Source organism: Miniopterus schreibersii (genome assembly GCF_964146895.1).
Source record: "Miniopterus schreibersii genome assembly, chromosome: 12".
Lineage (NCBI taxonomy): Eukaryota > Metazoa > Chordata > Mammalia > Chiroptera > Miniopteridae > Miniopterus > Miniopterus schreibersii.
In genome coordinates this window covers 36,783,539-36,798,121 of record NC_138112.1, presented here as the reverse complement: position 1 = coordinate 36,798,121, position 14,583 = coordinate 36,783,539, and the positions used below count along the sequence as shown (strand labels likewise).

Sequence of the window (14,583 nt, the reverse complement as noted above, 5' to 3'; positions counted from 1 at the left end):
AAGGTTAAGGACATTAAAATGGGAAGATTAACCCAGATTATCTAGGGGACCCCAATCTGTTTACATAAATCCTTGAAATTGAAAAATCGGAAAGATTTTTTGTGGTCAGAAAAAAGGATGTGAGGAAGGAAGAAGAGTCAGAGAGATGCTACAGTGCTGGGTTTGAAGATAGAGGAAGAGGCCATGAGCCAAAGAAGGCAGGCGGCCCCTATAAGCAGGAAAGGGCAAGGGAACTGACCCTCATCTAGAGCTTCCAGAAAGGAATGCAGTCCTGTCTGGATACCTTGACTGTAGCCCACTGAGACCCATATGGGACGCGTAACTTACAGAACTAACTGTGAGATAATAAATTTGTGTTGCTTTAAGCCCCAAAGTTTACGGTAATTGGTTATGGCACCAATAGAAAAGGAATACACAGGCACGTACCTGCATCCTCACACCCAGAAAGACCCTGGATCACACTGTCATACACGCTTGGGCAGACACAGGCAGGGAGACCCAGAGACTTCCGCAGGCTATAAGTGGAAGTTGGGGAGCAATGTGCCTTCAGGTGTGTGCTGTGAGGGTGGGGTACAATTATAAAAGGGCTGCTCCTTGTGTGTTGTGAAGAAAGCACAGAGCAAAGGCCTCAGCCTTTGACCACATTTCTCACAGCCGTCCCCTTCTCTGCTTCCTCGGACTTTACCTCATAGTTTTACCAACCCTTACACCATCCTTTACTCCAGTTTTTACCTTAAAAACTGTTGAGCTCAGCCAGGCGTGGCTCAGTGGTTGAGCATCGACCTAGGATCCGGGAGATTGGGGTTCGATTCCCGGTCAGGGCACATGCCGGGTTGCGCTCTCCATCCCCAGTCGGGGGCGTGCAGGAGGCAGCCGATCAATGACTCTCATCATTGATGTTTCTCTCTCTCTCCCTCTCCCTTCCTCTCTCCAAAATCAATAAATATATATTTTTAAAAAACAACACAACAAACCCATAAAACTGTTGAGTATCAACATGGGTGAACCTTGAGGACATTATGCAAAGTGAGAGAAGCAAGTCACAAAGGACAAAGAGTGTAATAATTCCATTTAATATGAGGGACCTAGAGGAGCCAAATTCATAGAGACAGAAAGTAGAATTAATGCAGGGGCTGGGGGAGGGGACATGGGGAGTTAGTGTTTGATGGGTGCACAGTTTGAGCTGGGGAAGTTTTGGAGGTGGGTGCCACATGGAGATGGTTCCACAACAATGTGAATGTACTTAATGTCATTGAACTAATACATCTTAAAATGGTAAATTTTATATTATGTGTATTTTACCACAGTTTAAAATATATATTAATTTTTAACAAGTCTGCTGAGTAGGCACCATTTTAGAAAATGGGTTCAGGGGGAGCAACCAGTCACTTTTCCATCACTGCAGTGCTGCTGGAAACTTGAGAGATTCTGGTTGCCTGATATCTCCCTCTCACTCCCAGATGCTCTTCCCCATCTCTTTTCTCCATCATCATGTCCCACTCTAGTTCAAACTATCACCCCCTGGAACCTGGGCCACTGTGATAACTGAACAGTTTCCTGCACCCACTCCAAATCTCACACAGCAGCCTAAAACCTTCCCCTGGCTTCCCACTGCTTTTAGACTGTGAGCTGAAGTTCTTATCAGGCAATATCTGGCCCTACTTTTCTGTCCACCCTCACCTAAAACCAACCTCCCTCTTTCTTTCTATACCCCAACCACACCCCAACAGCCTTGCAGTTCTCAGACCCACTAAAATGCTTCCTGCCTCAGGGCCTTTGCATGACGCTTTCATATGCCTGGAATGCTGTGCCCCTTCTTCAACAGGCCAGCTCTGTCCCTCCTTAATAATCTTTTTTTTTTTTTTTTAATGTATCTTTATTGATTTCAGAGAGAGGATAGGAGAGGGAGAGAGAGAGACAGAAATATCAATGATGAGAGAGTCATTGATCGAGCCCACAACCCGAGCATGTGCCCTGACCGGGAATTGAACCCCGATCACCTGGATCCTAGGTCAACGCTCAACCGCTGAGCCACGCCCGGCCAGGCTGTCCCTCCTTTATTTAGGTCTCAGAGAGGGCCCCCTGAGACCTCAGACCAAGTTAGCTCTTCTTGCACACTTCCATGGCATCTTCTCTTTTTCTCACAGCACATCACCTAATATATACACATATATGCCACAAATGGTGTATTTTTAGCTCAAAATAATCCATGTGCCAAAGTAGCACATCTTGGGGAGGCCTGTCCTGAGCCCCTTTGGTACTTCGGATAGGTTAAGATGTCAATCAATATTTGAGGAAGCTGGATGAAAACTATACGAGAACTCTCTCTTTACTTCTTTTGCAATTTTTTCTGTAAGTCAAAGATTATTCTAAAATACAAAGTTGAAAAATCAAATAAACTTAGCAGCTTAAAGTAATAGCTCTCTTATTATATTTCAAGATTTTTGTGAGCCCAGAATTTGGGCAAGACTCAGCTGGATAATCCTTCTGCCCCATGTAGCAGTGACTAGGGTCACTTGGTGGTATTCAGCTAGTGTCCAGTTGGTCTTGAGCACCCAAGATGGTTTTACTCAGCTTGGCACTAGGGCAGGTACTGCTGGAAGGTTGGCCTCAGCTATGACCCCCTCCTCTCTAGGTAGTCCCTGGGCATCTCCAGCAGGGTATCAGTCTTCTTACATGGTGGCCCAGGGCTCTAAGAGCTGGTATTCCAAGATACAGGAAATAGACATTGCCACTGTCCGTCTTAGTCAGTTTGGGTGGCTATAACAGAATACCATAAACTAGGGGTCTTAAACAGAAATTTATTTCTCATGGTTCTGAAGGCTGGAAGTCCAAGATCAGGGTTCCAGTATGGTCATTTCAGTGAGGACCCTCTTCCTTTGCAGACTGATGACTTCTTGATGTATCCTGACTGGTGGAGAGCAGACAGAAAGCAAACTCTCTCACGACTCTTATAAGGGCACTAATCACAACTAATCCCAATCACTTCATTTAACCCTAATAACCTCCCAAGGCCCCACCTCCTAATACCATCACATGGGGCAGGGTAGGGTTTCAACATATGAATTTTGGAGAGACACAAACCTTCAGTCCATAATAGCCTCTTAAGGCTCGGAGCTGGAAACTTGCAGAGCGCCCCTTGTTACTATATTCTGTTGGTCAAAGCAGCCACAGAGCCTGTCCACATTCAAGGGGAGACATAGACCTCACTTCTCAATAGTCAAAGATTTGTTCCCTACTTTAACTCACCACATGTGGGAAAGGGGTGCCCCCTCCCCGCCCCATCGCACAGGTTTGGATTAATCATAACCCTTGGTTCCTGACGTGCTCTCATCAATGGTCCAGGCATAGATGGCCTTTATATATTTATTGGTATGTGGTTTTGCTTAGGCTTTTTTCAAAAAGGCAAAAGGAATCTTATGTTCTTCCTTTTTGCGTCAAGTATGATTTGTATGCCTGGGTAAGATGATACTCTTGTTTCTAAAATATCATATTTACTTTATTTGCATTATTGAGGAAAACATTAGCAGAACTAAATAAAATTGTACAGTCCAGGAAGCTTCAGGGGAGATAAGCCCTGAAGGCTGTTCTAAAAAGTAAACATAGGTTGTGGTTTCTCAACTAAATTTCCTGGAGGTAGGGTAGGAAAATAAGACCTTGTATCTGGAGATCGTATTACAGTGAAAAAAGCATGGGTTTTTCAGTTAAGCCAACTTGGTTGAACCCACTACTCCTCTACTTTCTAGCTGTTTGAAAATTCACCTAACTCCCAAAGCCTCAGTTTCCTCATCTGTATGTTGAGAATAATAATGCCAGCCTTGCAGTGTACTATGAGGGTTACTAGACAAAGCAATGTAAGCAGAGCATCCATTATTCTAATTGGTCTAGAATAGTTCTCAATATCTGACAACCAGAATGTGCATGCACATTAATATTTAGTAGGCTACAAAATATTTTCATATACACCCTCAAACTACTCCTGAGAGTAGGAAGATGGATACTTGACCCTATTTAGGAAGTGAAGATACTAAGACCAGCAGCATAGTTATGATCACAGGCTGGGACAATGAAAGGAGGACAGCGGGCTGCTGACTATGGTCAGTGCTCAGCAGTAACGGAGCCCTGGGGAGGCGGATGGGGCAAGGTGAGCACCTCATAACCAGATACTGACCTGGTACCCTTAGACTTACCTGTGGCAGGGCCATGTGCTGAGAACAGACTGAAACCATAGACCCTGCCCCAGGAGAAACATTCTACTAGCTGAGTAAATAATGACAGAATTGGGAGGTTTTCCCAAAATCATAATGGAAAAACATCAATATACATTATAAAAAACAAAAACAAAACAGGAGCGATACCATTTGTCTTCCTAGCTTAGTAACAATTTTACTGTGTGCAGTAATAACATTTGAGAAATAAAGACTAAGGATGAGGCACTTTTAACTTGAAAAAGTAAACTTTGTTTTCTTAACTTATTTTTATAATGATTAATGAAAGGGTTTTTGCCATAGAGGACATTTTAATTAATCTCAGACAGTTCAAGGCATAAAGAAGTAATTTGAAGATTATGCTATCAGATGTGACAATAATACTCAAGTGTGAGGTGGATAACTTGGCTTTATGAGGTTTTTTGTTTCTTTTGTCAAAAGCATAAATGTGCAGTGAAACTACCTAAAAAAGCAAAGCATAGAACATTATGCTATCATTTGTGCACAAAAGTGGGATATGTATAAATGCATAGAATACTTGTAAATGCATAGAATTTCTCTGGCAGTTACCCAAGGAACTAAAACTATTGGTGGCCTCATGTTTATGCTTTTGCAAACACGAGAATAGCATCCATAACTGATATGTAGCATTGTCTTGTGCATACACTTGTTATTGAAATTTACATAAGTGGTAACAAATCAGGTGCATCACTCTGTATCTTATTTTTCCATTTAACATTCTGGATATTTATATACATGTATATAATATTTAAATAAAGTATGCATTCACATGATTTAAAAATCAAAACATCATATAAAAAGGGAGGTGCAAGCCTATAAGCCACGTAAGCTTTCAGGTATTGGCCTATGTAGGTTGCATCATTCTGCCTGAAGTTGGGACCAAGTTAAAGAGCCTGTGTTTCAGTTCATGTCAAGATAGTGGAGTAGGTGGACGCTGTGCTTGCCTCCTCCCATGACCATATCAACATTACAACTAAATTATAGAACAATCAACCTGGAGAACCATCTGCAGACTAGCTGAACAGAAGTCCTATAACTAAGAATATAAAGAAGAAGCCACGTTGATACTGGTAAGAGGGACAGAGACGCAAAGCGGGCTGGTCCCACACCTATGTGTGGTGGTTGAGAATTGGGAGGGATGTCTCAGCTGCAGATGTCTCCCCTGAGGAGCTAGGGGTCCCAGCCCCATGCTACACTCCCCAGCCTAGAGCAGTGCCAGGAAAAGGAACCCACAAAACATCTGGCTGTGAAAATCAGCAGGGATTCCATTTTCTGGATGAGACAGAAGGCTGCTGGAAACACAGGTGTCCTCTCAAAGACCCACACACAGACCACACAGACTCTCTCTTACAGGTACTTACCTTGGGCTCTGGCAGAGGAACAGAGACAGACAGGGAGAAACTGAGTTGTATGATTTATGGCGGCAAGGGCTGGAGAGACGGCTGCCATTGTTCCTGTGTTGAGCTCTCCTCCCACAGGGTCAAATATGAATCTGCTTCAGCCTGGTGAACTCCACTTGCTCCACCCTGAGGACTTCCTCAGACCCCCTCCCACTCAACTCCCGCACTGCCCGAGGCACTTTCAGCAGCAAGCTGCCAGCCTTGGCATCAGCTACAGTTTTTTGCATTGTTGTTTTTTTCAAATTATAAGAAAAAGTTTATTTAGAAAGTTACAGAGATAGTTAAAGTGAACCAACTGGGCTGTGTAGGTTCAGGAAACAAGTTACAGAAGCAAAAGAAGGGCCGTTGGAGCTCAGGAGAGAGAAAGGCAAAGGTAACCTGCCTGGGAAAAGAAGAGGGGGAAAGGAAAGGTGTGGGTGTGCTCCGGAGAGGGAGAGTGTTGAGCTACAGTTTTTCTTAAAAAACTCTTGAGGAGTTCTGGTCAAGCTCAGGGGGTGCAAGTGACACAAAGGGAGAAACTGAATTGTGCAGCTTCAGGGCGGGGACTGGAGGGACGGTGGCCATTCTGCCTGTGTTTAGTAGTCCTCTCACATGGTAAAATCTGAATCTGAATCTGCATTAGCCTGATGAACTCCACTCATTCCACCCTGACCACTCCCTGAGACTCTGTCCTACCCAACTCACTCACTGCCAGAGCCTATTTTGGCAGCAAGCAGTCAGCCTAAGCCAGCTTAGCAGTCTTTCTTTAAAAAACTCTCAAGAAGTTCTGGTCAAGCTCAGGGGGTGCCAGAGACATACAGGGAGAAATTGAGTTGTGTGGCTTCGGGCTGAGGGCTGGAGGGATGACCACCATTGCCACCTTGTTGAGATCTCTTCCTACAAAGCCAGTGGGCAGGCCAAACCAAGGAGAATCAGAAAATCTGAACAGACAGGTTGCAAAAAATTCCCCAAAATCAAAAGTCCTGGATTGAATGGCTTCACAGGTGAATTTTACCAAACAATCAAAAAAGAATTAACACCTATTCTTTTCAAAATATCCCAAAAAATTCAAGAGAGGGAAAGCTCTCAAGCTCATTTTATGAGTCCATTACTCTGATTCCAAAATCAGACAAAGACATTCAAAAAAAGAAAATTATAGGCCAATATCCTTGATGATCATAGGTGCTAAAATCCTCAACAAAATATTATCAAACCAAATTCAGCAATATATTAAACAGACCATACACTATGCAAGGTTGGATCAATATCTGAAATCAATTAATGTGATAAACCACATAAACAACATGAAGGATAAAAATGATATGATCATCTGCCTGGCGAGAGTGGCTCAGTTGGTTGAGTGTTGTCCTGTGCACCGAAAGGTTGCCAGTTCAATTGCCAGTCAGGGCACATAGCTGGGTTGCAGGTTTGATCCCCAGTCAGGGCATGTATGGAAGACAAATGATCGATGTTTCTCTCTCACATCAATGCCTCTCTCTCTCCCCCCTCTTCTCTCTAAGCATGTCCTTGAGTGAGGATTAAAAAAAAATCATATGATCACATCAACAGATGCAGTAAAAGTATTTGACAAAATTCAGCATCCATTTATGATAAAAACTCTCAGCAAAGTGAGAATAGAGGGAACATACCTCAACATAATAAAAGCCATACATGAGAAATCCACAGCTAATATCATGTTCAATGGGGAAAAGCTAAAAGAATTTTCCTTAAGATTAGAAACAAGACAAGGGTATCCACTTTCACCACTTTTATTCAACATAGTATTGTAAATCCTAGCCACAGCCATCAGAGAAGAAGAAAAAAGATATCTGAATTGGAAATGAAGAAGTAAAACTGTCATTATTTGTAAAAGAAATAATACTATAAAGATAATTCTAAAGATTCCACAAAAACTACTAGACCTAATAAACGAATTCAGTAAAGTAACAGGATACAAAATAAATATTCAGAAACTGGTCGCACTTTTATATACCATTATCAAAATATCAGAAAGAGAAATTAAGAAAACAATCCCATTTACAATTGCAACAAAAAAAATTACCTAGGAATAAATTTAACCAAGGCAGTAAAAGGCTTGTATTCAGCAAACTATAAGACAATGAAGAAAGGAATTAAAGAAGATACAAATAAATGGAAGCATATTCCATGCTCAAGGATAGAAAGAACTAACACTGTTAAAATGTCCACACTACCCAAAGCAATCTATAGATTCAATGCAATCCCTATCAAAATACCAATGGCATGTTTCACAGAACTAGAACAAACAATTCTAAAATCTAGATGGACCCACAAAAGACCCCAAATAGCCATGGCAATCCTGAGAAAGCAAGAACAAAATTTGAGGTATCATGCTACCTGATATCAAACTATACTACAAGGCTATAGTAATCAAAAAAGCATGGTACTGGCATAAAAACAGACACATAGATCAATGTATTAATTGACCTGTATGGTCAATTATTGTATGACAAAGGAGGCAAGAATATACAATGGCATAAAGACAGACAGTCTATTTATTAAACGGTGTTGGGAAAATTGGATAGATACATGCAAAAAAACAAAAAACAAAATAAAACTAGACAACATTTCCATACCATATACAAGGATAAACTAAAAATGGATTAAAGACTTAAATGTAAGACTGAAAACAAAACCATAAATCTCCTAGAAGAAAATATAGGGAGTAAAATCTCAGACATTGCTCTTAATAATATTTGTTTTTTATATATCTCCTCAAGCAAGGGAAACAAGAAAAAATAAACAAATAGGACTACATTAAATGAAAAACTTTTTGCATAGCAAAGGAAACCATCAACAAAACAAAAAGACAACCTACTGAATGGAAGAAGATATTTTCCAATGACCTATCTGATAAGGGGTTAATACCCAAAATTTATAAAGAACTCAAACCACACACACACACACACACACACACACACACACACACACACACACAAACAACCTAATTTAAAAATGGGCAAAGGATCTGAATAGACACTTCTCCAAAGAGGACATACAGATGGCCAATAGACATATGAAAAGATGCTCAACATCACTAATCATCAGAACAGTGCAAATTAAAACCATAATGAACTACCACCTCACACCTGTCAGAATGGCTACCATCAACGAATCCACAAACAACAAGCGATGGCAAGGGGGTGGAGAAAAGGGAGCCCTCGTGCACTATTAGTGGGAATGCAGACTGGTGAAGCCACTATGGAAAACAATATGGAGGGTCCTCAAAAGATTGAAAATGGAGCTGCCTTATGACCAAGCGATTCCACTACTGGAATCTGAATAAAACTAAAACACTAATTCAAAAGAATATATGCACCCCCATGTTCATTGCTTTGTTATTTACAATAGCCAAGATATGGAAGCAAGTACATATATACAATGGAATATTACTCAACCGTAAAAAGAATGAAATCTTACCATTTGTTACAACATGGATGGACCTAGAGGGTATTATGCTAAGTAAGTCAGACACAGAAAGACAAAAACCATATGATTTCACTTACATGTGGTATCTAAAGAACAACAGCAACAAACCCACACAAAAACAGAAACAGACTCATAAATACAGACAAGACTGATGGTTACCAGAGAGGAGTTGGGTTTGGGGACTGGGTGAAAAAGGTGAAGGGGTTAAGATATACAAATTGGTAGTTACAAAATAGTCGTGGGGATATAAAGTACAAGGAATATAGTCAATAATATGGTAATAACTATGTATGGTGCCAGGTGGGTACTAGACTTATCAGAGGGATCACTTCATTAATTATATAAATGTCTAGCCACTATACTGTACACCTGAAACTAATACAAAATAATATTGAGTGTCAACTGTAATTGAAAAAAACACAAAAAACACTGCATAGAATGATTCACAGAAGAAAATCTCATTCCAAACCTGTGCTCTCTGCCCAAGCAATCACTTTAAGAAATATTTTGTATCTTTCCAGAATTTTCTTAAGGAAACACATATATTCTTCCTCCTCTTTTTTTCAAGATATAAAAAGTTTAATTTTATAATACCATCAGTAACACTCTATAGTTACATATGGAACAGGAATATCACAGAAAGGGTAATATCCTGGGCTTACATTGTACACAATCCTATGACTCCTTCCTCCTTTATCACAAGCAAAATTTGCATTCTATTGCCACCCTTCTGCACCTTTCTTCTTTCAATTAACAATCTACTTGGAGATTTTTCCATATTCATGCAGCAAGAGCTTTCTCATTCTTTTTTACCAGGTTAAATCTCTTTGGGTGGATGTACCATAATTTATTTAATTGGCCCCTCCCTTAGTGAGGCAGTTGAGCTATTTTCTAGACAAAGCCTGCCTGCCTTCCCTGACTGAGAGGCTGATCGAGCAGTCAGAATGGGCTTATAAAAGGGGAAAAGGAGGTGAGGAGCCACTCTACCTTCCCAGGTGGGCTGAGGGAAGAGGTAAGGGCAGGTGGGAGAGGAAAAGTGGGAATGGGAGGTGGGAGGCAAGGTTGGGTCTCCTACAGGTCTCCTGGGAGGCTGATTTCTCTGCAGACTTTCCTCTGGTGTCTCCATCGCCCACTGCTCTGGCTCAGCACCCTCAGCCCCTTATCTGTTGGCCTTCTCCTAGCTCTAGGCCTCACTCTGCCCTGGGAACTTCTGAAGACCCCCTTGTGTAGGAGGAGGGGTTGTTGGTGCATGAGGAACTGGGGTCTGGCTGTCTGGGCCCACACTCTCACTAGCTCTCCACATTGCCCCCCAACCCCACTCCCAACTCCCATAGCACTTGCTTCAAGGCCATGAACCGTACATAACTGAACAACTCAGTGGCCTTCACCTGGCCCCAGGACAGTTTCCCTGTCTGCCCCCTGGCAATCTCTGGGTGCCTAAATGCCTCTAGGCTGCTAAAGCTGGATGGTGCCCCTTCCTTTCACTCCCCATCCCCGTTGGCAGGACATGTCTTGTGTTTCTCTTGAGCAGATTTAAAAGGACTTGCCAAGCTGGCAAAGATTTTCCATTGTGGATGAAATACTGGCTGGTGAAATCCAGAAGAGGTGGTGGCTCCCTCCAAGGTCACAGAGCAAGCTAGTGTTGAAGTGCCCTCAGGCGAGGGTTGGGGTGGGGAGAGGAATTCTTGTCTTCTGGCCCAGACCTCTACATGCCCCCCACTGTTGGCTCAGCTGCTCTGTGGGGTAAACTGGGTGGAGAGGGCAGAATATCTGGTCTTGGGAGGGGGACAAGAAAATCTTACTAGAAGACTTATGGTTGTTGCCTCTCGGGTCTTGTGTATCTCTGACTGTGGCTTTCTGTCAGGAACAGATGGATATGGCCAGGAAGATCACACAGTTGCTGCTTCTGGCTTTGGTGACTGGTCCATGGGGTGCTCAGCCTAGGAATCCACAGGACAGGAAGGATCTGTTCAATGTCTGCATGGATGCCAAGTACCACAAGAAAAAGCCAGGCCCCGAGGACAAGCTTTATGGCCAGGTAAGGATGGAGTGGGATCTAGGGTGGGGAACAGGAATATCACAGAAAAGGTAGAATAGGAAGAAGCAGGGTGACAGGAAGATCAACTTTGAGGTGGTTGATGGAAGCAGGGGTGTGGCTAAGGTGATTTTGAGGGTCTCCCCCAGGGGGCTACCAAATCTACATGGGGGGACTCACTATGGGCCAGGTGCCTTCCTCACATCTTATCAATAAATATGCCCAAAGGGCCTACTTGGTAGGTGGATGGTGGTCATTACTTATCCAAATGAGGAAATTGGCCCAGAGAGGGCACAGATACATGTGGAAATTGAGAGGCTAATCATTAGCGGGGGCTAGGAGAGAGACAGGCAGTGACTGTCCCAGCCTTAGTTATGGGCCAGCCCACAGACTCAGAGGTAAGGTAGAAGGGGAGACCGGTCTCTCACAGTCACTCTGAAGCAAATATATACAAACAGGCCAGGTCCCCACCCCCATTAGGTTCCAAAGAGACTGGGACAAATCAGGTGTCCTTGGCCTTGGAGGAGAGTAAGAGTTTTCCAGGAAGACAAAGCAGGAAGGGGCAGCCTAGAAGAGCACAGCATGTACACAGGTCAAAGGGTGACAGCACAAGCGGTGGCAGAGCCCACAGAAAAGGAGACATGAGACCAGGGTCCTCCTTTCCTAGATAAGGAAGTAGTTCAGGAAATATGAGCTTGAACTCCAGGCTCGTGCAGGATGCCAGTATTTCACGGCTTCTGGTTTCCTCCTCTGCACCCTGCAAGGTGTCATGTTGCTGGAGGGCTGGGGACGTTCTCAGGGAAAGACTCCTGGGGCTTGAAGTGAAGAGAAGGAAGCCCAGCAACCCCATGACTCCTGAGTCATTTCCAACATTTCACTGTTTCGTGTGTGTGTGTGGTAAAAGACACATGACATGAAATTTGCCATATTAAGCATTTCTAAATGTGTGGTTCCGTGTCGTTAATACATTGACATTGTGCAACCATCACACCATCCATCTCCAGAGCTACTTCATCTTCCCCAACCAGAAGTCTATATCCACCACATCATATTTAGAACTTTTTAAGTTCCAAAGGGTACTTTTAAGAACCCTCTGGCCCGGCCGGGCGTGGCTCAGCAGTTGAGCGTCGACCTAGGATCCAGGCGATCGGGGTTCGATTCCCGGTCAGGGCACATGCCCAGGCTGCGGGCTCGATCAATAACTCTCTCATCATTGATGTTTCTATCTCTCTCTCTCCTTCTCCTTTCCTCTCTCTGAAGTCAATAAAGATATATTTTAAAAAAAGGACCCTCTGGAGTACTTCCTCTTTGCCAAGAAGTAGTGCAGACACAGGCCTCTGAGGGAGACAGATGATTGTAATTCTGAGGGACATGGGCTATATGGGAGTGGCTATTTGTGTTGAACCCCTACATTGGGCTATGAAATGCTTTTCATTACATTAATTAACCCTTTTGGAGGCGGAAACCACTGACCTCAGCTGGTAAGTCAGGGATGAGGTGCATGGGGTCTTGCAGAGTGACCAAGAGTTGGGGCATCTGAGGAAGTTAGGAGTCCTGGAAGCAGGGTCTGTGTCAGCCTCACTAGGTGCGGGCTAGGTAGTTGGAAAGCAGTAGGTTTGGCCTCACCCTCACGGAATTTCCTTAGTTCCTTCCGAGTGCCCAGAACAATAGCATCTCCCCTCTTGCTTGACCCTGGGTACTAGAGTTCATCTCAGAGAGTTGAAGCAATTGGTCCATGATTGCTCAGCTCTTGAGGCCTAGCCTAGAGTGATTTCTAAAGAGAAACCTCCATCACTTCTACCACCTTACCTGTCTTGAATTTCCTCTCTAGGATAGCCTCCCACATTTAGTCAGGCCCGCGTTCAGGCCTATGTGCTGACTATTGCCCCTCTGTTCCCCACTGCTTTCAAAACCTATCTGAAGGTCCCTAGCCTGGGGTTCCAGACCCCAGGACAGCGGGACCAGCCCACTTCACCTCCACCTCTCACCACAACGTGGAACAGGGCTCCTGCCCACCCTGTCCTGAATCTGAACCCAACCATTTACCAGGGGTTCAGCTTACTTATGCTCTGTAAAAACTGGAATAATGTTTTCACTGGATTGTTGAGGATAAAGCACAAAATCCTCAGGGACTTTGCACCTGCAGTTTTCTAGGCCGACAATGGTCTTTGTCTTCCCCTGGCCCAAGGGAAAACCATGATGACATGAGAGAAGAGATTTGATCTGTTTTGCTCGCTGTAGTATTCCCTGCACCTAGCTTTGTGCCTGATATACAACAAGCACTAAGTTAGTATTGGCTGGATGCAAAATGAATAATAAAAGTCACTTGAACAATGTGAAATAAGTTTGTAAACTATTTAGAGCCATACAAATAATACTTGCTCACTCAGAAAGTGTTCCCCCAGGTTGCCCACATCCTCTGTGTTATTCTCTGCTAAAATCCAATGTTATAATTGCCTTTACCCCAAATGGGGGCTCCTCAAGGGCCAGACATAGAGGCACCTTTGCAACTGAGTGTTCTTCTGGATGATCTACTGGGACAGAGGGGCCAGAAAAGGGAGGAGATGGCTGTGTTGGCAGAAGAACTTAGCCTTGTGTCTTCCCCACCCAGTGCAGTCCCTGGAAAGAGAACGCCTGCTGCTCTGTCAACACCAGCCAGGAAGCCCATAAGGATGTTTCCTACTTGTACAGATTCAACTGGGACCACTGCGGCCCGATGAAACCCGCCTGCAAGCGCCACTTCATCCAGGACACCTGCCTGTATGAGTGCTCCCCCAACCTGGGGCCCTGGATCCAGGAGGTGCGAGTTCCTCCCATCTGCTCCCCAGACATCTCCTCGCGCCGCCCCTGCTGCTCTGGGGCTATTCAGGGCTGGGTGGCTGAGAGCCCTGAGCCTGAGCCCTTTCCCCCTTCTGACGGCCCCCAGGTGAACCAGAGCTGGCGCAAAGAGCGGATCCTGAACGTGCCCCTGTGCAGAGAGGACTGTGAGAGCTGGTGGGAGGACTGCCGCACCTCCCACACCTGCAAGAGCAACTGGCACAGGGGCTGGAACTGGACCTCAGGTGAGAGCTGGGCAGGGGCGGGGACAGAGGGATCCGGAGGGCTGGGGGTGTGAGACGGGCATATAGGGGGATAGAGCTGTGAGGCTGGCGGAACCAGAGAGAGTTCTGGGCCAGTGGCTAAAGGCCTTCCCTCCTCCTACAGGGTCTAACCAGTGCCCAGAGAAGGCTGCCTGCCACCCCTTTCATTTCTATTTCCCCACGCCTGCTGCTCTGTGCAACGAAATCTGGAGTCACTCCTTCAAAGTCAGCAACTACAGCCGAGGGAGTGGCCGCTGTATCCAGATGTGGTTTGACCCAGCCAAGGGCAACCCCAATGAGGAGGTGGCGAGGTTCTATGCTGAGGCCATGAATGCGGCTGAGCTCCGTGGGGCCTAAACTCTCCTGCTTGGCCTGGCCCTAATGCTCCTGCT

The 14,583-nt window shown here is 44.5% G+C and overlaps 1 protein-coding gene across 1 annotated transcript; it reads left to right on the top strand.

The window, feature by feature from the left end:
• Positions 1-10,946: 10,946 nt before the first annotated feature.
• Positions 10,947-14,548, top strand: LOC308564516 (folate receptor alpha-like; the record flags this gene model as incomplete). The annotated part of the gene is made up of 4 exons (XM_081152853.1): positions 10,947-11,114; positions 13,723-13,911; positions 14,038-14,173; positions 14,316-14,548. 4 exons carry the CDS (start codon positions 10,947-10,949, stop codon positions 14,546-14,548), a joined length of 726 nt encoding a protein of 241 aa, XP_081008979.1.
• Positions 14,549-14,583: the final 35 nt, after the last annotated feature.